Below are 24,816 nucleotides of genomic sequence, written 5' to 3' on the forward strand. Positions count from 1 at the left end.
CTGTCTCTGCCGCTGCTGTCACTTGCTGCCGACCGCCGCTCATTATGCTCATTTAATATTCACTTCACTGCGGCCGGCAGCAGCAGCAGCAGCGGGGAGTCTTCAGAGCTGGAGACCGAAGATCAGCAATACGGACAGCGACGCCAGGGACAGGTGAGCAGAAAGTTCCGTTCTCCGTGTGTTATCACGGATATCACACGGAGAATACACGTAGTGCCATAAACACGGCACACGGAGGGGAAAACGCTGACACGTCCGTGAAACGTGCGTGATTTTCACGGACGTGTGAAGGGGGCCTTAAACAGTAACCCGACTCTGAGTTGCACGCTGCTTCAAAAAGGATTAACTCTTGCACAGATGAGGGCAGTGAATCAACTCAGCTGACGCCCAGCAAAGCTGAGCACTTAACAGAGACCAGGTTACCTGCCGGACTCTGCAATGTGAACAAAGTTCGACGCCGTAGTAGTAATTTGCGTGTGCGGACCCGGACAGCGCATGACAAACGCTGGGGAAGCCAAATCCATGACCACATTCCATCTGGGGTTTTCAAATAGTGGTCATTGGCTGCGAGATTTTGCTGGTGATACCACAATTTTACCTACAAAACAATTCTGCCATTAATATGATAATTACTGTCTGTAAGTTGCAATTGTAACTGCCTCAATTACAGTGGAAAAGTATAGTATAAAAAAGTGATACGCTAATAACCATTAGACGAAAAGACCTATCTCTAACTTTTTGGGAGTAGAGTGTATTGTCTTTCAGGTGAAATGTCAGGATGATTCATCTAAAGGCCCTGTCACACACAGAGATAAGTCTGCGGCAGATCTGTGGTTGCAGTGAAATTGTGGACAATCAGTGCCAGGTTTGTGGCTGTGTACAAATGGAACAATATGGCCATGATTTCACTGCAACCACAGATCTGCCAAAGATTTATCTCTGTGTGTGACAGGGCCTTAAGTCAGCATTGCCACCAATAAATGAAAAACACAAGTAAAAAAGAAAAACGCTGGCACTGCTTAATATACCTGAATCCACAAGAAAAAAAATCCAATGAATCAAAGTATTCAGAGAATATGCTCAGATCATGGGGGCTCAGCTTAAAAAGATCCAACTTTGAAACTTGTAGACAATAGAAAACATAGAATGTGGCACTCTCCATTGGATTTTTCAATAAGAAAACTGTTTTATTCGGTCATCAGATGGTGAACTGAGACACCAAATGAACGAGTTCTACATTTTCTATACAAGCTTCAAAAGGAAAACAAGCCTTAAGGGTCAACATACCAGAGTCCTGGCTAGGTTAGGACCATGAGCAGTTCTTTCAAGATGTCCACAGACATGAGTTAGTTGCTGCATTCGGCAGACACTTATACCAACTTCCCTTGTATATGTGAATGTTTGTCTTAACAAAGCATCTGTGTGGTTTTTTGTTGGGGGGAGAGCGGAAAAGCAAAAGTCAGGTGTTTAAGTTTGAGAAGCCATATTTATCCCCACTCACCGTCCCTATCCCCTTATCATCCTATGTCAGGGGAGAGTTTGCAGGTTCTCATGCACACCAGATGGTCATCCAGTCCTGACAAAATCCTCAGGTTTTGCTGCCTTTCATCCACTGTGTATGGGAGTTATTGCTGTAAAAGTTATGGTCCCAGAGTGCGTTGACCACGTGGTAAAAAAAAGCAAAAAAAGAAAACCTACCCACAAGCGATTGAAAGAAGTGTAAAGGGTGCTTTACACGCTGCGACATTGCTAGCGATGTCGTGCGCGATAGCACCCGCCCGTCGTTTGTGCGACCTTTGGTGCTTGCTGCCGTAGCAAACATCGCTACGGCAGCGTCACACGCACATACTTTGTCAGTGACATCGCTGTGACCGCCGAACAATCCCTCCCTCAAGGGGGAGGTGCGTTCGGCGTCATAGCGACGTCATTGCGGCGTCACTAAGCGGCCGGCCACTAGAAGCAGAGGGGCGGAGATGAGCGGGATGTAACATCCCGCCCACCTCCTTCCTTCCGCATTGCCGGTGGAGGCAGGTAAGGAGATGTTCGTCATTCCTGCGGTGTCACACATAGCGATGTGTGCTGCCGCAGGAATGACTAACAACTTCGTACCTGTGGCAGCGGTGATATTAAGGAAAGGAGCAACGTGTCAACGATAACAGTTTTTGAACGATTTTGCGATCGTTGATCATCACTCCTTGGTGTCACACGCTGTGATGTCGCTACCGGCGCCGGATGTGCGTCACGAACGATGTGACCCCGACGATATATCAGTAGCGATGTCGCAGCGTGTAAAGCACCCTTAAGAGTTTGTGTTAGGCCGCTTTACACGCAGCGACATCACTAACGCGATGCCGTTGGGGTCACGGAATTCGTGACGTACATCCGGCTTCCTTAACGACGTCGTTGCGTGTGATACGTACGAGCGACCGCTAACGAGCAAAAATACTCACCTTATCGTTGCTCGTTGACATGCTGTCCAGTTCCCAAATATCGTTGCTGCTACAGGTACGATGTTGTTCGTCGTTCCTGCGGCAGCACACATCGCTATGTGTGACACCGCAGGAACGAGGAACATCTCCTTGTCTGCACCCACCGGCAATGAAGAAGGAAGGAGGTGGGCGGGATGTTACGTCCCGCTCATCTCCGCCCCTCCGCTGCTCCGGGACTTCCTCATTACCGGCGACCGCAGGTAATCTGAGGTTCCTCGTTCCTGCGGTTTCACACATAGCGATGTGTGCTGCCGCAGGAACGACGAACAACATCGTACCTGCAGCAGCAACGATTTTTGGGAATAGGGGAGCGTGTCAACGACTAACGATTTTGCACGATTTTGCGACCATTTTTGATCGCACTTAGGTGTCACACACAACGACATCGCTAAAGCGGCCAGATGTGCGTCACGAATTCCGTGACCCCAACGACATCGCTTTAGCCATGTCGCTGCGTGTAAAGCAGCCTTTACTCTTCTTGCATCTATGATCCGCCCTATGATTTGTCTTGGACCATAACCATCAGACTTTACATGTATAACCAGTGAGTTCATGTATTAATGACTTGGTCAGCTTGCCAAAACATTGAGAATATTTAAAGTGATAATTAATTTTCAGATGAAGCAAGTAAAACACTGCTTATATGAGTGAAAGATTGATGTTCTAATGTGGAGCCAGACATGGTTCAGGGAGTCACTCGGCAGGATCCCATAACACAGCAAATGCAAACTATCGCTGCACCCCTGCTACTTTCCAGAATGTCTTCAATGTTAATGCTGAATTGTTTGAGTCGGAGTTGGGGTATTTGAGAACAGATTGATTTGTGGGATTTAACTGTGTACTGTAAATTATACATTCCCCAAATCCCCACTATCTCTGTATTAATTGCTCCAGTTTTACGATGCTTACATAGGGATATTCCGAAGACATGACATATCTTTATATAGGTTTAATACATGGTCAAGGATATTCTTTGCTTTTTGCACTAAAGTGATATCCAATTCTCTGGCAAAACCTACCTACATCACATTTCTCAACTCTATTATAGTTATTGTGTTGGCTTACTACAGAGATATTAACAAGTTACTGAGACGTGGAAGTACAGGGTTCTACAAAATATGCAGCTCATTTTCTGCATTTTTAGCAAGGCTTCTCAATCTAAATCCGTTGTAGTCCCTAACCATTAATGATACAAGATTATGCCACAATCAAAAATACCGTTTAACTTATTTTTTTTTTTTTTGTTTCCTGAATTCTGTGTAGCAATAAACTATGTACAAGATGTGTCAGTTATTGATTCTGACAATGCAGCAACTGGAGAGCACCTCACAGTTTAACCACTTACTGATATCTGCCATATTTGTATGGCAGACGTGTGTAGCGGGTGTATGGTGCGGGGCTCACTGGGTGAGCTCATCCCACACACAGCGGTTAAGAACCTGCGTCTAATAAACCAACTCCAACAGCGGCATTAAGAGCACGCCGACATGGGGGCGCATCATTCTATGTGATCACATCACTGGTGCGCTGATGGATTGTAATGACTGCTTGTTATTACGGGGCTCCTTTGAAAGTCTGCCTATGGCTGGACTTCAAAGGAGACTGTGATTTTTAATACATGTAGCAATATTGTGGTATTAGGCTATGTTCCCACGGGACAACATACCGCAGATTTTGTCGCAGGTTTGTCTGCAGGTTTACCGCAGCTGCTACCCGGAATCTGCAGCTATACATTGCTGCGGGATTCGAGCATTTTTGTTGCGGTAAATCTGCGGGACAAGTGCGGAATTACCTTCCGAAGTCCCGCCCTCTATCTCCATAGAGGAAAGGCGGATATTGCCGCATGAATAATTGACATGCAGTTACGTGTGGCTGCGGGAAATTTGCAGCCGCACATACCATAGCATTGATACAGCACAGTCTGTACTTGCGCAAACCTGCGAATTTATCTGAAAATCCAGATAAATCCGCAGGTTTTTCCATGGTAAAATACGCGGGTACGTTATCCCGTGGGCACATAGCCTTACAGTATATAGTACAAGTGATCAGACGATCACAGGTTCAAGTATAGTAAATACAGTGAAAGTAAGAAAAAAAATAAAAAAAACAAAAAGAAAACAAAGTTCAGAGTATCATTTTTCACATTTAAAGATAAATATACATGTTATCGCCACATTCTGAAAAGTCTGATCTATCAAACTATAAAGATAATTAACCCGATTAGTAAACCCCATAAACAAAAAAAAAAAAATCATTATTGCCAAAATGTAGTTTTTGTTGGTCTCCATAATAGCACAGAAAATGCTGTAACAAGCAATCAAACTATCATAACTGTACAGAAATAAAAACATAGTCTCACAGCAATAAATAAGCCATCATGCAGTTCCATCGGCCGAAAAAATACAGGTCTCGAAAAATGGGGACACAATGAAAAGAAAAAATTGGACAAGTTTGGTATTGCTGCAATTGTACGGATAATCAGAATTGTATTGTCATTTTACCACACAAATATACACCATAAAAACAATTCCCAAAAACGATATCAGAATTTTTTTCTTGCAGTTTCTGTGCACTTGGAATTTTTTGTTCCCATTTTCCAGTGCACTTTGTGGTAAAATGAATGGTGTGATACAAAAGTACAACTCGTCCCATAACAAAGAGGCTCTCGTATGTCTATGTGGACAAAAAGTTAGTTATAGCTCTTGGATAAAGGGGAGATGTGAGGATTATGCTGGATTATTATGACAGTTATTTATGTCAGCCAGCTGGTCCCACACATACACCCCCCTCCCTGCACACACAGAGATTCCCCCAGATCGCTCAGCATCTGGGAAGGTGTTGAATCCAATTACATGGCCAAGCCAGAGGAAGACCCCCTGGGGGTTATGTCCATTCATCAAAGGGAGTGGGTGGGAAACTAGAAAAACAATGGAAGCTTCAAAAGAGATCCAAGACGCTCTATCCCAGCATGAGTTTATATTCCTTGCTCCATAACGTTATACACAGTTATGATATTACCGTGCGTCTGAGCCATACACCCACTGCATCATTAAAAACGGGACTTCGAGCTGCACCTCTGTATACCCTTGAATTCTTTGTCGCGCCCTGGGGCGGCGAGATACAGAGAACTGTGAGTAGGAGTCCAGTAGAGGAGTCGTGCTTGGACTCAGTATGCAGAGGGGACACAGACGGATCTGATGACACCAGAACCGTCCCGATCGGACCTCCCAGTCCGGAGTTGCGGATGATATCTTTGGGATATTATTTTAGACAGGACAGGGGTGGGGCAGTACACCCCTGCGAGGTCACCAGGTAGGAGGGGACATGGATTGTAGCCAGTTTGATAAAGACAACGTAGGCTTCTTGGCTTGTTTTTCTCGGGGGCCATGCATACTATACACATGTGAGGAAGTCCATGAAACCCTGGTCGAACGGCGCCCCCCTGTAGCAAAAGGTAACTGCTTGATCTGACTCTGTCGTAACCCCGTCTTGTCTGTAAATGTACTCTGACCTATATATATATATATATATATATATATATATATATATATATATATATATATATATTCTGTAAATTCCTTATTGTATATATTGTAGTATCTAGTGTGCCTTAGGGCGTTTAAAATATATAATTTAATCTTGGGCTGTTCTGTTATCTCGATCCTGAATTCCACGTCTGTTGGCTCGGCTTAATAGTTATCGTAATCGATTGGTAGCAGCGAGTTTATGCCAAGGATCATTGTGGGGCAACCAGTGAGATCTGGGGAGGTTTAGATATATTCCGTCCACAGAGGTCGGGGGAAATATTCCTTACTCTCACCGGGAACCCTTCAATCATCGGCATAGTAGAATAGCGGCCTCCTTGCTTATTGTCGGGCAATTCCATAATTGGCCTGACTATAAGAGGGGCGCTAGAGAGCGAGTCACATGCTCTGTCTGGTGGAAAGGGGGGGTGTAACTTCCTCTTCATCCCCCCTGTTCGTGACAGGAGGAAAACACAAAAATTAAAAAAATGGCCGATTTGTGAAGAGGTTAAAGAAGTACTGTAATTAATAAAAGGGTGTTGTAGTATTTTCACGTGCAGACATTGGGACTGATTCATCAACAGTGTCACCAGAAATCTGGCATAAAACTAAATGTAGCACAAAAAAACTGACTTTTGGGATTTTTTTTTTTATGCCACCTCTGGCATCTTTACCATGCAAAGTTTAGAGGGAGGGGCTTTGCGGAGGTCGTTCTGCCAATTGCATCATAATGTACACCTGTATAGTTGCATCAGTTATGACAGATATACACTCCATCATGAGCTGGAGCACATTTCTTACGTTGACGAATGGCAGCTGAAACGTGTGCCAAAATCATTAGGAGTCTAAGGGGAAAACCTTTCTCCTTGTGGAGACCTTACAAACCAGTCTGGCTGCCAGTGAGAAATCTTATAGCTGCAATGTTCCTCTGGGAAATATTCAAATTGTCTCTTCAGGGAGGAAGGAGAGGAACTCTAGTGCCACCTATTGGAAATAGCAATCCTAAAAGTCAAAAGTGGCCCTTTAAAGGGAACCTGTCTCCAGATTTGGTGACTATAAGCTGCGGCAATCACCAGTGGGCTCGTATATACAGCATTCTAACATGCTGTATATAAGAGCCCTGGCCACTGTGTAGAACGAAAAAAATGACTTTATAATACTTAAGCGGTCGGTTCGGTGCAGATGGGTCAAATGGGTGGCTCAGTTCTCCGGGTGCTGCGCCTCCTCTTTCAGCCACCTTTGTCTTCCTTCTGAAGCCGGGGTGCATGACGCGTCCTACGTCATGCACACGTGCCAGCATTGAGGTCCTGCGCAGGTGCAGTACAACTCTTTAATCTGCCCTACTCAGAGAAGATCAAAGTGAGCCTGCGCAGTACCTCAATGCCGGCACATGTGCATGACGGACGAGTCATGCACCCCCGGCTTCAGAAGAAGGAAGACAAAGATGGGCGAAAGAGGAGGCGCCGCACCCGGAGAACGGAGCCACCCATTTGACCCATCTGCACCGAACCAACCGTAATATGATTACAGATAACCACCCAGTGTCAGATATGTCTAGATAGTACTAACAGCCTTGGAATAAAAGTCTAGGAAAACTTTTGGCTCTGCCTCATATATTAGAATATTAGGGAGGAAATTCTACATCAACAAAGTATTTTAGCAAATCAGAACAATCCTGTGTGGAGATGTGCCATTAAAAGAACATGCCCAGTTATTTATTGAACATTATAATTTTGACATTTTGTAATTCAATTATTTTACACATTTGTAATGCAATTTAATATACATATACTTTTTTTATATATATATGTATAAAGCGTGAGCAAGAGAATGCTATGGCAAGACTGAAAAAGCAACAAGAAGAACTTGAACAAATGAGATTGCGCTATTTGGCAGCAGAAGAGAAAGATATGGTGAAGAACGAACGTCTAGAGCTGGACGAAATCCGAAATGAATTAAATAGGTACCAAAATGAGCGCCAATATTGTGTGTGTGTGTGTATGTTGCTTTTTTTGTTATTGCATTGCGTAGGGCTGTGGGAGTTGTTAATGAGGGACTGATACTGTCTCCTACCTCTGTCAAATACCACAGATGCCACAGTCCCTCTTAACTTCAGCAATTAAGGAATTCGATATAGTTCCGGTCAGGGCTGTGGAGTCGGAGTCGTGGAGTCGGAGTCGGAGCTCATTTTGGTGGAGTCGGAGTCGGTATAAAATGCACCGACTCCGACTCCTAAAATATATAATACATTGGGGACAGGAGTGCAATGCAGAATGTGCTGAATATTTTTACTAAATAACAACATTTAGTATAATGCTTATATTTAAGTGAAAAATGTATTGTAGTACAATGTGAACATCAGACATTTAATTGTTTTTATGATACAATAATCAAGATATTTGGATAGAACATAAAATATTTATTGGAATACAACTTTAGAACACAAAAAAACTAATAAATTGTAAATATGTAATATATATAATATATATATATATACAGTGTATATACACACACACAAGATATATATGTAATCTACTGTATATTACATAGTGTATTACATATTTACAATTTATTACAGTTTTTTGTGTTCTAAAGTTGTATTCCAATAAATATATTTTATGTTCTATCCAAATATCTTGATTATTGTATCATAAAAATTATTAAATGTCTGATGTTCACATACACATATTCATGTACTACAATAAATTTTTCACCTAACTATAAGCAATATATGTAGGAGTCGGAGCCGGAGTCGGAGCCGGAGTCGGAGTCGGTGCAAGAGAATTTGAGGAGTCGGAGTCGGAGTCGAAGGTTTGGCTTACCGACTCCACAGCCCTGGTTCCGGTCATATATATTTTATTAAATCTGTTCATGGGAAAACACTGAAGATTTGATCACTTAGATGCAATGTAAAGTAGTCAGTGTACAGCTTGTATAACAGTGTAAATTTGGCGTGCCCCCTAAATAACTCTGCACAGCCATTAATGTCTAGACTGCTGACAACAAAAGTGAGTACACCCCTAAGTTAAGATGATCAAATTGTGCCTAAAGTGTCAATATTTTGTGTGGCCCCCATTATTTTAAGCACTGCCTTAACTCTTGGGTATGGAGTTCACTAGAGCTTCACAGGAGCCACTGGAATCCTCTTCCACTTCTCCATGACAACATTACGGAGCTGGTGGATGTTAGAGACCTTGCGCTCCTCCACCTTCCGTTTGAGGATGCCCCACACATACTCAATACGGTTTGAGCACCTTTACCCTCAGTTTATTTAGTAAAGCAATGGTCATCTTGGAGGTGTGTTTGGGGTCGTTATCATTGAATACTGCTCTGCGACCCAGTTTCCGAAGGGAGGAGATCATGCTCTGCTTCAGTATGTCACAGGACACGTTGGTATTCATGGTTCCCTCAATGAGCTATAGCTGCCCACAGCCGTTAGCACTCATGCTCCCACCACCATGCTTGACTGTAGGTAAGACACACTTTTCTTTGTATTCCTCACCTGGTTGCAACCACACACGCTTGACACCATCTGAACTAAATAAGTTTATTTTTGTCTCATTACACCACAGGCCAGCTCAGTTTCATGGTGTCGGCAATCTTCTTATAGCCTAGGCCATCTTTGTGTTTAGCATCAATTTTTTTCAGATCCTCAGAAAATTGTTTGCCATGAGGTCCCATGTTGAACATCCAGTTACCAGTATGAAAGAGTGCATGAGTAATGACACCAAATTTTGCCACACCTGCCCCACATTCACACCTGAGACCTTGGGGAATATGTGTATCACACACCATTGACCAAAAGTGTTGCATCCTTGAAATTGTTCAAGAGAGTGTAAATACAGGTCTTGCTATAAATATGTTTTCTTTCCTTTGTGCGTATTGGAACAACACAAAACAGAAAAAAAAATGCATATTGAACACAATTTCACACAAAACGTGAAAAATGGTCCTTACAAAATTGTTGCCACTCAACTTATTATTTGGTTGCACACCCTTTGGAATAAATAACTGCAATCAGTCGCTTTCTATAGCCATCAACAAGCTTCTTACACCTCTCAACTGGAATTTTGGACCAGTTTGCAAACTACTCCTGGTCTCTATTTGAAGGCGCCTTCTCCCAACAGCAATTTTAAGATTTTTCCACAGCTGTTTAATGGGATTTAGATCCGGAATCATTGCTGGATGCTTCATAACGCTCTCTTAATTTGCCTTTTTTTTTTTTTTCTTTGCCTTTTTGTGTTGTTCCAATACACACAAAGGAAATAAATTATAAAAGTGTATGACAAAACGTGTAATTGCTCTAATGTTCTGGGAGAAATACTTCATTTTGTGGAACGATTTCAAGGGTGCCAACATGTTGTATGTTTTTGTATATATACCTGTGGTGTGTGTGTGTGTGTGTGTGTGTGTGTGTGTGTATGTATAAATATATTCTATATCTATGCTAGCATTCCTATTGTATTGAGTCAATCTTCAGATGCATGTACTGCCATGTAGGGGGCACACATAGCATGTGGATGAAGGTACTCTGGTCAGATGAAGCCAATATGGAACTCTTTGGGCTAAATGCAAAACGCTGTGTGTAGTGGAAAGTTTAACACTGCACATCATTCTTAAAACACAATCCCCACCGTCAAACAGTGTGGTGGCAGCATCAATGCTTTTCTTCAGCAAGGACGAGGAAGCTGGTCAGAGTTGATTGGAAGGTGGATGGAGCTAAATACAGATCATTCCTGGAGGAAAACTTTTTAGAGGCTGCAAAAGACTTGAGACTGGGGCATAGATTCACCTTCCACCAAAACGACAACCCTAAACATACTGGCAGGACTACAATAGATGGTTTATATAAAACCAAATCCATATATTTGAATATCCCAGTTAAAGTTCAGACCTAAATCCCATTGAGAATCTGTGGAAAGACTTGAAAATTGCTGTTCAAATGCTCACCATCCAATCTCACTGAACTAGAGCTGTTTTGCGAAGAGGAATCTGCAAAACGTTTAGCCTCTAGATGTGCAAAGCTAGTAGAGACTTACCACAAAAGACTTACAGCAGTAATTGCAGCAAAAAGTGGTCCTACCAAGTATTGATTTAGGGGGTCGGAATACAAATAAACATCACAATTTTCAGATTTTTGTTTTTAAAATGTTTAGGAACGCATTTATCATTTCCTTTACACTTCACAAATTCTTTTTACTTAGTATTGGTATATCACATAAAAATCTTAAACTAGATTTGTTTGTGGGTGTAATGTGAAGAAAATGTGGAAAGGTTTACGGGCTATGAGTACTATTTACTGTGAGTACTATTTCAAGGCACTGTATATATGTTTGTATCTTGTTGGGATATGTCCTCCGTTTTATAATGCCCACTGACTGTCCTACACAGCTTTTCGTGCTGATGTCATTGAAATAAATTCAATTTTATCATTACATTTCGTAAGTTAATGCTGAAATACATGAATAAATTAAGGTTTTTTCTTTGTCTTCCCGCCTCTGGTAGGGGATTTGTAATAGGAACTTCTGTTATTTCCCTAAAACAAAAACATTTTCTGTTTCCTTTAGACTTCGGCAGCAAGAAGACCGAAAACAACAACAAAGTGACACTTCTAAAAGCCAGGAACTAAGACCGACAATCTCAGGGTCCAGGCCACAAAATGAAGGTTTGGATGACTTTTTGTCTCGCCTAATTGAAGAGAGAGACACCTTGTTAAGAACAGGTGTCTATACTCATGAAGATCGGATCATTAGTGAGCTGGATCGTCAAATTCGAGAGACAATGGCAAAAAGGAGCATCAGATGACATGCTAACTGATATGACCAACATTTTCCACTGTGCTCTAAAGAATTGTGATTACTATCCATGGTTCAATTTCACACGGATGGTCTAAAGATACAAGAGGCTAGGGCTGTATATTGTTTTTAAACATAATCTTTTTACTTTTCCTGGACAGATCAATTCATATTTTTGTAATATTGTAATTTAAGAATCTACTAAAAACCTGTTTATTTTATTTGACTTTGTGTGTTGCTTTTATTCTGTGTTTTGTTTTTTCCCCCTTCTGATTGTAACAGTGCAATTAATAAAGTGTGCACTGTGTAATTAATTTAGAAACTTTTAAATTCCTAGATGGTTTGGAAATGTCTAAAAGTGTCCACAGTTTTCTTCTTGAATTTGGAATAAATCAATGACCGATTCATTTGCCTAGCACCTTCACATGCTTCATGTAGGGTACCACACATCTAGAACACATCCAGTCACCTACTCAGCATCTCACAAAGACATTGAGTTTGATAGCAAAAATCTCAAACTTTGACGCATTAGACCACAGCACAGATTTCCATTGATCTAATATCCAACCCTTGCATTGCTTGGCCCAAACACGACTTTTCTTCTTCGCAGTCCTCAGTAGTGACTTCTTTGCAGTAATTTGACCATAAATGTTTGTTTCTCACTGACCGATGATTTGAGATGTCCTCTACTAAACATCTTTGCATCATTCATGTGGACTGTTATCTGAGGTTCTGGTCATTTGCAGATTGAGTGTGGGAACTATGATCAAATTAACTTTTTCCTTTCACCCATAACAACAACCGAGAGACAGGATCCGGTCTCCAAAGACAGTAAGCTTACAAAATAAAAAGGTGGGGCCTCAATTCCTTCAGTGGTTTCTTGCCCTTGGAGAAGGAACTTACACCCTTTGCTAGCAGGGGGAAATACCCTGAATCCGTCCCTTAAACTGACTTACAAGTACCTGCTTGTGCTGGTCGCTTTTCCAGGGACTGGGGCTGTGCTGCTCAGGCCCAGACAGGCATGAGAATACTTAAAGGGAACCTGTCACCACATTTTCGGCCTATAAGCTGCGGCCACCACCACTGGGCTCTTATATACAGCATTCTAACATGCTGTAAATAAGAGCCCAGGCTGTGCTGTAAAACATAAACACTTTATAATACTTACCTAGAAGGTCGCTCCGGTGCATGGCAATCTGATGGGTGGCGCCGTTCTCTGGGAGCGGCGCCTCCCCTTTTGACCATCTTGGTCTTCTTTATTCTGAAGCCACGGTGCATGACGCGTCTACGTCATACACACGTGCCGGCATTGAGGTCCTGCGCAGATGCACTACAATACTTTTCCCTGAGTAGGGCAGATCAAAGTGCGTCTGCGCAGGACCTCAATGCCGGCGCGTGTGTATGACGTAGACAGCACTTCTTTTTTTCTGCGGCTGTTCTGTGCTTGGTAACATTGAGTTACACGGTGTGTGGTTACTTTGCCCATGCAGTTGCTGCCTCCTCCTCTTTTTCACAATAGTGCTTTTGAATAACTGCATTTTCATAGGAAGCCTTGCAGTTGCTTGAGTGCAAAGTTACTCTCGGGTCTTTCAATGCGAGATCTGTGAAAGAGTAATTAAAGAGGCATCTAGACACAAAAATAATCCTGTCTGTGGCTATTATTCAGTCTCTTTAATAGTTGTTAGAAGAGGAAAATCAGTCCAGAGGCATTTCTGGGGTACAGTGAAGGAAATAATTATTTGATCCTTTGCTGACTTTGTAAGTTGCCCACTGACAAAGACATGAAAGACTCTTCCTCCAAACATGGCGAGTTGAGTTAAAGCCAAAGAGCTCAATTTTTTTCTCATATGACCACCTTCTCCCAATCACTCTCAGAATCATCCAGGTTTTCATTGACAAACATCAGATGGGCCTGCACATGTGCCTTCTTAAGCAGTGCGATTTTGCGGACACTGCAGGATTTTAAGCCATTACGACATAATGTGTTACCAATGGTTTTCTTGGTGACACTGGTCCCAGCTGCTTTGAGATCATTAGCAAGTTCCCCCCATGTAGTATTAGGTGATCTCTTACCTTCCTCATGATCCTGGATACCCCACAAGGTGAGATTTTGCACGGTGCCCCAGAGTGATGTCGATTGACACTCCTTTTGTACTTCTTCCATTTTCTTCCTATTGCACCAACGATTGTCTCCTTCTCACCCAGTGTCTTACTTTTTGTTTTGTAGCCCTTTACAGCCTTGTGCAGGTCTATAATCTTGACCCTGACATCATTAGCAAGCTCTTTGGTCTTGCCCATGTTGTAGAGGATTGAGTCTATGGACAGGAGTCTTTTATACAGTTGACAATTTAAGACTGCTGTCTTTAATGCAGGTAAAAAGTTGATTAGGTGCGTCTAAGTGGTCTGTAGGAACCAGAACTCTTAATGGTTGGTAGGGGATCAAATACTTATTTCTGTCTGCAGAATGCATATACATTTATATCATTTATACAATTGGTTTTTCTGGATTTTATTTTGGATATTCTATCTCACTGTTAAAATTAACCTACCCTTAAAATTATAGACTTTTAATGTCTTTGTAAGTGGGCAAACTTACAAAATCAGCAAAGGAGCAAATAATTATTTTCTTCACTGTATATCCGAAATATGTCATGAGCATAGACGCAATGCTGGTGAGCCCATATGGGGGAAGTCTTTGTTTAGGAAATTTGGACTCTACAGGAATTTTCTGCCTCTTCAAGTCTAAAAGAGCTTTTGATAGCATAATCGGCACTTCAGGAAATTTTTAGGTTTGCTAGAAGTTGTCACATACTACTTGTTGACAGCAGCCTACCTAAATCACCAAAGGGGCTGAAGTCCAAGACTGTTAAGACAGGGTTATTTCTTCCATACCAAGAATTTGCAGTATCTCTTATTAGTTCCCCACATAAGAGGATCAGAAAGTGACAATGCAGACTTCTAATTCATTTTCAACTTGGACAAGGATAATGGACGTTAAAACAGGAGGTCAATCCGATCAGAGATCTGTGGGGGTTCTCTGAAAGAGATCTTTTCATATACAAGAAAAACTGTAAATGTTGCTCTCCAAAAGTCAATAGAGCTTTTTTCTACTCTAATGAATTTTCCAGTTTGCTTACACATTTCTTCCAATTGCTCTAATCCTGGCTGTTGTGTGAACGCTCAAGGAAGACTGCGCAAAAGTGGCCTTCATGGCTCCCTTCTTTCCGAAGAAACTCTGGTTCTTTTGCTCGAGAATCTTGGGTTCTGCTGGAGGTTCTGGAACTACTATCCCAAGGACCAATTCTTCACCAATGAGTATTCTGCATGTGTTTAACAGTTTGAAATTTGAAAGGAAGCTACTAGATAAGGAAGGATTTTTGAGTAATCTGACCTCTAAAGTGCAAAAAAGCAGAAATCAAATAATTTAAAATTTATAGGACGATATAGAAGCTAATTGTACAAGAGCTATTTACACAACATGGGAAGAAAGGGTAGATGTTGGTATTGAACAAATCTGTAAGGCAGCAGCCTAGTCATTACCTGGTACCTCTTATAAGCACTATCGGTTGGACTTGGGTTTTTCTGCTGATCCTTCCATTTAAGAGAAGCGTTTTGTGTGCAATCGTCACTCCCAAAGGATTGATGTTTTTCTTCTACTCCACTTCTTCCTGGCGATATCTAAAGTAACAAAGGATGTCCTCTCATGCTCAGAAAACCACTGTTGCATTGGAGAGGCTCCACCTATTTATTCTGTAGGATTCTTGTCCCTGGAGGGGGGAGATCCTTTCCGTTGCAGTTTTGGGTCCTTATAAATCCAATTACCAGTAAGTAATTATCATCTATCTTGTGCAGCAGAGGTAATTCTTAATCTTTTCCAGAGGCAGTAAGCTAGTCCCATCATAGCAATTGATGGTTTCATGACTGCACTTGGATACCTTCAAGGTTCTAGCAATTATCTGGTTTACTCACCTTCTAGCCTTAAAGTAATCATGAACTGTCGTTTCTTTTAGTTGATTTGTTCTTGCCATATTCAGGTTTAGAACAGTTGTGGATTAGGGCTTAGTACTGTATAAAACTGTACCAACACTGCCTCTGTAAAATATACCCCATGGTTGAAAACCCCTTCTGAAGGCCAGGGACTTACAAATGAACTTTTGATGAGGCTTACCTGTTCATTTGAAGTCATTCTATGTGACTACCTAGAGAGCATGCTGTTATCAGAGTACAAATGGGGTACTTTTGAGGAATTTAAGGTCTAACAAATTCTGGTTTGTTTTACACGTCATGACAACCAACGGGACCACACAATCATGATCTCCGGGCACCAAAGGGATTAAAGAGGGAGCCCCCACACTCTGTTAACCATCTAGCTGCCTCAGTCACTATTGACAGCAGCATCTAAGCTGTTAAACAGCCATGGTCAGTGCCAACACGAATCATGAATGATGCAGCAGAGTGTCCTACGTATTCTAGTATACAGCTGTCACTTGCTGCATTGTCACCCATCGGGGGAAGTTATTCATATATCTTTGGTCAGTAAAAAGATTGTATTAACGATCATTAAGGGGTTAATTGAGTACATCTTGTAGACTATTTTTCCTTAAGTTTGCTAAGATATTCCTGTTTAACAAATGCTGTAGATGGCACAGTATATTAAACATGACTGATCTGTTTTAGTTTTTTATTTGTTTGTTTTTTTATACTATTAATATGCCTTTTATTGGAGAATGAATTTCTTAAAGCTGTATTGGACTTTCTTAATTTGACTGTCTGATGGTAGACATTTTATATTATTTCTTTTTATGCAGATTGGAACATTTTATTTTATTAGAATATACACAAAGTAGTGTATGACCGTTATTTACTTATCTTTGAGTTTGCATTTACTCTTCTAATGTTTAGCTTATCTATGAAGATTCTACAAGTGCTGAAGCATCATGTTAGAACAGAAGATTATTACTATCAGATAACCCCCCCCCCAAACACATTCTATCTCCACACCATTTGTCTCGACATGGAAGCAGTAGTCTATCTGATGGGAATGGATTGGGAAAAGCATGTAGTCTGCTTTTTTTTTCTCTGCTGAGATAATAAACATTCCTTTGTTATGGGTTTTAGTCTCCTCATCGTGATTTTTTTTTTCTCTCAAGGGTAGTCTCACATACCAGATCAAAATATACAAATATGTAAAATGGTATGTGTTACTTAAAAGGAAAGGGCATGTGCATATAGCATAGCCTCCTAAGAAATATATCACATCTTTGGACCAAATTAAACTAACTGTATTGCTATAGTTTTTTTTTCTATACTTTATTAAAATTTATACGGCATTCGTAACTTCTTATGAAATGTCCTAAGCCTGGAAATGGGCTATTACGCATATGTCTCTGCAAGGCAGAGTCGGCAGCTGCACGGCATTCAAGAGTCGAGTGTAAGACACAAACAACCCATAGAGAAGGCAAAGATGGTTTATTGCCATATTTTCCTTCCTGATCACTGTTGAATGAGCTTGTGTATCCAGTTTAGCAATGAATTTGCACTTAATCCTACCATAATAACTATGATTTGATCACCCAGACTTAACACACCCAGATCAGCTCTGGAGTACAGTGGTACTTGGTTAACGAGAATAATTCTTTCTGGGAGTGTGCTTGTTAACCAAGTTACTCGTTCAGCAAAGCAAGATTTCCCATAGGAAATCATTACAATGCAGACAATTCGTTCCACAACTTGTTAAATGTCCAATCCTGGTCCCCTATTGAGCTATTCCACACACGTACAAACACACACAAACTTGCAGTCGCCGGTACAGGATGTGTATTGGGTAACCATCACGATGAGGGAGGAACTTCCGCTGCCAGAGCGCTGACGTCAATGGCAGGATACACTTGCCTCTGATTGGCCAGCGCGCTGCCTTTGATTAACGGCTGGCAGCGGAAGTTCCTCCCTCGTCGCGATAGTTACCCGACTAACATCCTCTAGCGGCGAACTACAAGAACCATGAGGCCGGCGATGGAACGGAAGGTAAGCATAATATGTGTGTGTTTGTGCGTGTTTGTGCAGACTGCACGAGCGGGTTAGAGCCCGGTGAAAGTATGGAACCGGAAGTGTGTGTGGTGAGTATTTTGCTTATGCAGCAAAGCTTGCTCATAAACAGTTACAAATTTACAGCAAGCTTTGCTTGTTAAACGAAATACTCGCTAACTGGGTTAAGGCCCCGTCACACTAAGCAACATCGCTAGCAACATCGCTGCTAACGAACAACTTTTGTGACGTAGCAGCGATGTTGCTAGTGATGTCGCTGTGTGTGACATCCAGCAACAACTTGGCCCCTGCTGTGAGGTCGTTGGTTGTTGCTGAATGTCCTGGGCCATTTTTTAGTTGTTGTTTCTGTCCCGCTGTGAAGCACAGATCGCTGTGTGTGACAGCGAGACAGCAACAACTAAATGTGCAGGCAGCAGGAGCCGGCTTCTGCGGAAGATGGTAACCACAGTAAACATCGGGTAACCAAGAAGCCCTGTCCTTTGGTTACCCGATATTTACCTTTTGTTACCAGCCTCCGTCGCTCTCACTGTCAGTGCCGGCTCCTGCTCTGTGCACATGTAGCTGCAGGACACATCGGGTTAATTAACCCGATGTGTGCTGTAGCTAGGAGAGCAGGGAGCCAGCGCTAAGCATTGTGCGCTGCTCCCTGCTCTGTGCACATTTAGCTGCAGTACACATCGGGTAATTAACCCGATGTGTGCTGTAACTAGGAGAGCAAGGAGCCAGCGCTAAGCATTGTGCGCTGCTCCCTGCTCTGTGCACATTTAGCTGCAGCACACATCGGGTAATTAACCCGATGTGTGCTGTAACTAGGAGAGCAGGAAGCCAGCGCTCAGTGTGCGCTGCTCCCTGCTCTCTGCACGTGCGTGCGCTGGTAACCAAGGTAAATATCGGGTTGGTTACCCGATATTTACCTTAGTTACCAAGCGCAGCATCTTCCACGCGGCGCTGGGGGCTGGTCCCTGGTTGTTGGTGAGCTCACCAGCAACTCGTGTAGCGACGCTCCGGCGATCCCTGCCAGGTCAGGTTGCTGGTGGGATCGCTGGAGCGTCGCAGTGTGGCATCTCACCAGCAACCTCCTAGCAACTTACCAGCGATCCCTATCGTTGTTGGGATCGCTGGTAAGTTGTTTAGTGTGACTGGACCTTTACTCGTTAAGCTGGGTTCCACTGTATATTCAGGAGGCTAAGTATACTCTATATCAGTTGTGGTCAAAAGTTTTAAGATTGACCACATTTTTGTTTTTATAAAGTGGTGACCTTTTCTTCTCTGGACAATATTTTTTTCAGATGTCCCAAACAGTCTTCATCAGAGAAAATAATTTTGCTCAAGGTTCAGTGGTTGGATTGCAGAGAAGTGGGGTAAAGTTATTTTCTTTGATAGGACCCCTCCAGAATTCTTGGGATATCTGGAAGAATATTTGAAGGAAAAAAGGTGAACTCTACCACGAATCCTGTGGTCATGTCAAAGTAAAACATTCTGATCATACAGTGAGGTCCAGAAATATTTGGACAGTGACACAATTTTCGCGAGTTGGGCTCTGCATGCCACCACATTGGATTTGAAATGAAACCTCTACAACAGAATTCAAGCGCAGATTGTAACGTTTAATTTGAAGGTTTGAACAAAAATATCTGATAGAAATTGTAGGAATTGTACACATTTCTTTACAAACACTCCACATTTTAGGAGGTCAAAAGTAATTGGACAAATAAACCAAACCCAAACAAAATATTTTTAGTTTCAATATTTTGTTGCGAATCCTTTGGAGGCAATCACTGCCTTAAGTCTGGAACCCATGGACATCACTAAACGCTGGGTTTCCTCCTTCTTAATGCTTTGCCAGGCCTTTACAGCCGCAGCCTTCAGGTCTTGCTTGTTTGTGGGTCTTTCCGTCTTAAGTCTGGATATGAGCAAGTGAAATGAATGCTCAATTGGGTTAAGATCTGGTGATTGACTTGGCCATTGCAGAATGTTCCACTTTTTTGCACTCATGAACTCCTGGGTAGCTTTGGCTGTATGCTTGGTGTCATTGTCCATCTGTACTATGAAGCGCCTGTGACGGGGTGTACATCAGAGCAAAGAGAGACAACAGGCCGAGGATGATCCAACAGGTTTACTAACAGGAATACAGGAACAGCACACGACAAGTCCAAATAAAACAGATTCGGGGGCACCTCCCGATAATCCAAAGTGCCAGATCACAACGTAATAGTCCTTTTCAGAGTCCCAGAAATCCCACACAATACACTGGACGGCGAGGTCTGTCCGCAGATTCAGATCTCGCTCCCTTCCTCTTCCAAAAACTCAACTCCCAACTGCATTTAGAAACAGGAGTGAATTGTTTGAGCTCGTGGGCCCGCCCCTCAAGGGTAGAGGTCTATGCAATGGTTGGGCCCACTAGAAGATTCTAGAAGGTTGGCTCCGAGATGTCTACAGGTTTGTGTAGTTGGCGTTATCCACTGCTTACGAAACAATGAGAAGTTCCCCTGGCTGTGTGGACAAGAGATAATTGCATTATGGGCCCAGAGACACAGGAGATGGGGGGAAGGTATGGTTACTTACATCCCAAGACATTTCAAAGTGTTCAGTAAGTACAACCAAAGGAAAGTGACATCACATCCTGACATAGTATTACAGCAAATACAGTGAGAAGGTAAAATACATCATGACAATTCCTTCCCCTCCCAACTTGTGTACGTACTAGGGACCTCTACAGGTCGCTGGTTAAGTACACGCAGGCATGGCTGACAGGACTCAAGGCTCCTCTTGCCTAGACAGTCCATCTGCATTTTGGTGTTGGCTGCCCCTTCTATATTGTATGGTAAAGTTATAGGGCTGCAGAGCCAGGCTCCATCGCAGTAAGCGTCCATTGTCCCCAGAGACTCTGTTCAGCCAGGTGAGGGGATTGTGATCAGTAACCACAGTGAATTCCCGTCCATACAGATACGGCCGTAGTTTCTTAAGGGCCCACACTACAGCCAGACATTCCTTCTCAACAGTTGCATAGGCCACTTCTCGGTCCAGCAGTTTCCGGCTGAGATAGGCGATGGGGTGCTCGTCCCCAGCTGCATTCACCTGGCTGAGGACAGCTCCCAGTCCATAAGCAGAGGCATCCGTTTGCACAATGAATCTCCTCTTGTAGTCTGGAGCAGCCAGGACAGGATCGCAGATCAAAGCATCCTTCAGCCGGTTAAAAGCCTCATCACAGGCTGGAGTCCAGATCACCAGCCGGGGCATTGTTTTCTTGGTCAGGTCGGTAAGAGGCTTGGCCACAGTACTGAAATGAGAAACAAATTTTCGGTAATAACTGGCAGTGCCCAGAAAAGCCATAACTTGTTTCTTAGTTTGGGGTACAGGCCAGTCTCTAATAGCCTGGATTTTGGCAGGCTCAGGTCGGAGCTTCCCTCCTCCCACTCTATGTCCTAGGTACTGGACTTCCCCCATCCCCAATTGGCATTTATCGGGTCGAATAGTTAGGCCGGCTGCAAGAATCAGGTCCAAAATAATGGCTACTTGATTCAGATGTTCCTCCCATGTGTGGCTGAAGACGGCGATATCATCCAAGTAGGCACAAGCAAAGTCATCACATCCCCGGAGGATCTGATCCACCATTCTCTGGAAGGTGGCCGGGGCATTTTTCATTCCAAAAGGCATGCTTAGAAATTCATACAGACCAAAGGGGGTTATAAAAGCGGACCGTTCTCTCCCTTCATCCGTTAGAGGGATCTGCCAGTATCCCTTACTGAGATCCAAGGTAGTGACATATCGGGACCCAGCCAGTCGGTCTAGAAGTTCGTCAATACGAGGCATTGGGTAAGGATCGCTGACGGTATGGTCGTTTAGTCGCCGATAGTCCACACAAAATCGAGTACTCCCATCCTTCTTGGGTACTAACACCACAGGGGAGGCCCAAGGGCTATGGGAGGCCTGGATTACCCCAAGCTGTAACATCTCCTCCAGTTCGTGCTGCATGGTGTTTCGAACTGATTCAGGTACCCGGTAAGGAGCCAGTTGTATGGGACGGATGCCCTGAGTGTCCACATGATGTTGGGTGACGGTGGTTCGACCTGGTTGGGATGAGAAAGCAGCCCGTCTCTGTTGAAGCACTTCCAGCATCTGGATTTCCTGTAAGGAGTCCAGGTAATCTCCCAGGGGAACCTGTTCCACAGTGGATGGGGCTCTCGCTGCTTCCACGAGATCAGGTAGAGATTCCTCATCCTCTTGACCATCTTCTGAAGCCAACCGACAGCTTGCTATCATTGGAATGTTCCGGTCATGGTACTCCTTAATCATATTCACATGGACAGTCTTTTGCCTTAGCCCCTGATCATCTAAAGCAAGAAGGTAATTGGTATCATTCAGTTTTCTGAGAACCCGGAAGGGACCCTCCCATGTGGTCTGCAGTTTATTCTGCCGATGGGGAACAATCATTAAGACTTGTTGTCCTTTTACAAACTCCCGATAGCGTGCGTTACGGTCATACCATGTCTTCTGTCTGGTTTGAGCCATACGCAAATGACTCTGTGCAAAACTAGCAAGTTGGGCAAAGGTTTCTCGCAGCTTTAGGACATAAGGGACAACAGGGGTTCCTGTATCTTCAACTTGCCCCTCCCAGTATTCCTTGAGCAGGGTTAAGGGTCCTCGGACCTTTCTTCCATAGAGTAGTTCAAAGGGGGAGAACCCAGTGGACTCCTGGGGAACTTCCCGATAGGCAAACAAGAGATGGGGTAGGTACTTCTCCCAGTCTGAATCTCGGTCCGTGAAGGCCCTCAGCATATTCTTCAGAGTGCCGTTGAATCGTTCACAAAGTCCATTTGTTTGGGGATGATACGGGGTCGTTCGGATCGCTCGTACTCCACAGGTGCGCCACAGACACTGGACCAACTCTGACATAAACTGGGAGCCTTGGTCCGACAAGATCTCACTGGGGAATCCTACTCTGGTAAAAATAATAACCAAGGCCTCGGCCACCTTGGCTGCAGAGATACTTGACAAGGCCACGGCTTCTGGATATCGGGTGGCGTAGTCCACAACAGTGAGAATGTACTGCTTTCCAGATTTACTTGGTTTAGCCAGAGGTCCAATGATATCAACAGCTACTCTTTGAAAGGGTTCTTCTATTATAGGGAGCGGTTGCAGGGGTGCCTTTGGGTGATCTCCGGGTCGCCCTCTACGCTGACATATGTCACAAGTTCGGCAGAAATGCGCCACTGCTTGGGAAATCCCCGGCCAATAAAAAGTTTGAGTCAATCGTCTCTCGGTGCGGGTTTTGCCTTGATGGCCAGCCGTAGGAATGTCATGAGCCAGGTGTAATAGGGGAATTCTGTACTTCTGAGGAACAATCAGCTGTTTGCTATAAGTCCAGGGCTTATCTAGGGAGTCGGCATTGGCAACCCGATACAGAAGTCCATTTTCTCTGATAATTCTTTCTCCGTTTTCCCCTAGCTGCCCTATTTCAGCCCGAGTTCTAAAACTAGCAAGGGTGGGGTCAGTCTCTACTTCTTGTCTAAACTGAACTTTATCCCAAGTAACATTCCTATTATCCCCACAAGAAGAATCACTCACCGGCTGTAATGGCAGTTCTGGTGGCCTCAGTTCCATGGATGGGTTGTACACGTCCACATGGGCTGCTCTCTTGGCTTGACTTCTGGTTACCGCACCGACAAAGTGGCAATGAAGATTCCCCACATCATTTCCTAGAAGAACGTCTGCAGGGAGGCCGCTCATCACACCGACCACACATTGTTTTGCCCCAAAGCCATAATCTAGGGTCACACTCGCTCTTGGAATATATCTCTGGGTACCTCCTGCCAGTTCAATGGCAATTCCTGGTCCCTTTTGAATTGCTTGTGGTTGAATTACTCGGGGATCGGCTATGGTGAGGAAAGCCCCAGTGTCACGGAAGCCAACAACTTTTTGGCCATCCAGCACGACCTCCTGTAGATGTTTGTCCTGAAGATCAGAAGAACAGGTGGCTGGAGCTCGCACCCCATAGACTCCGGGTAGGGGAGCCAGGATATCTGAGTCACTTGGCAAGTCATCAGGCACAGAATCCAGCTCTTCTCCTGGTGAAGGTGTCTGTAGGTAATGAACAGGCAAAGGCGGTCTGTAGCTGTTCTGTCTACGAACACCTGGACATTGGAATTGCATGTGCCCAGGCTGCCCACATCCATAACATCTGCGCTCTGGGATTCTTCCTCCGCGTCGTATTCCCAAAGGTGGAGCATGAGTAATGCGAGGCACAGTCACACGAAGGTCCCCATGAGTTGACGGTCTAGGGTGATGGTGAACATTGGGGCCAGAAGGACCAGGGGCCACCAGCGTTGGGGGGTTGGTGTTTTTTTTCTCACTGGGTAGTAGTTTTTTCCACTGAGGCTTGATGGTGAGAGCCTCATCAGCTAGAGCTGCAGCTTCCTCCACAGTGGCTGGTCTCCTTTCACGCACCCATTCCCGGATCTCAGCGGGGCACTTGAAGTAAAACTGCTCTTTTAGGAGGACCTGGAGGACGGTCTCCAAGGTTAAGGCCTCCTCTGCCTCCAACCAACGATGCCACAGATGTTTGAGTTTGTGGGCATACATCTTGAAGGACACTTCCTCATCACATGCTAGAGTACGGAACTGAGTCCTGTAAGTGTCTGGCGTTACAGCATAATGTTCTAGAATAGTCTGTTTAATATCCGCATACTCACAGTTCCACCAAGGGTCCATAGCTCTATAGGCTGCAGCAGCTCCACCCTCTAAGAGCCCAACCAGATGCCGGACGCGCTCCCTTTCTGGGACTTCCATTAATCGACACTGATGCTCAAAGTCCTGGAAGAAGCCCTCAATGTCACCAGCAGCCTCATTAAACTGCTTGAAGTCTTTGCGGGACACTCTGGGAAGTTCCCTCATGATGGGTGCTGGGGTTACAGTCTGTCTGGAACCTCTCGCGGCTTCCACAGCGAGCTGCTTATCCAGCAA

The 24,816-nt window shown here is 43.8% G+C and overlaps 1 protein-coding gene across 1 annotated transcript in view; it reads left to right on the plus strand.

The window, feature by feature from the left end:
- The window catches only part of CEP120 (centrosomal protein 120), a 167,634-nt gene extending 154,499 nt beyond the window's left edge, over nucleotides 1–13,135 (plus strand). The window contains exons 19-20 of the mRNA XM_075324926.1: nucleotides 7,831–7,976; nucleotides 11,581–13,135. Of these exons, the coding sequence (XP_075181041.1) occupies nucleotides 7,831–7,976; nucleotides 11,581–11,818 (384 nt within the window). The 3' untranslated portion in view covers nucleotides 11,819–13,135. The remainder of the gene's footprint in view (nucleotides 1–7,830; nucleotides 7,977–11,580) is intronic.
- The last annotated feature ends 11,681 nt before the right edge of the window (nucleotides 13,136–24,816 follow it).

This window comes from Anomaloglossus baeobatrachus, chromosome 1, assembly GCF_048569485.1.
Source record: "Anomaloglossus baeobatrachus isolate aAnoBae1 chromosome 1, aAnoBae1.hap1, whole genome shotgun sequence".
NCBI lineage: Eukaryota > Metazoa > Chordata > Amphibia > Anura > Aromobatidae > Anomaloglossus > Anomaloglossus baeobatrachus.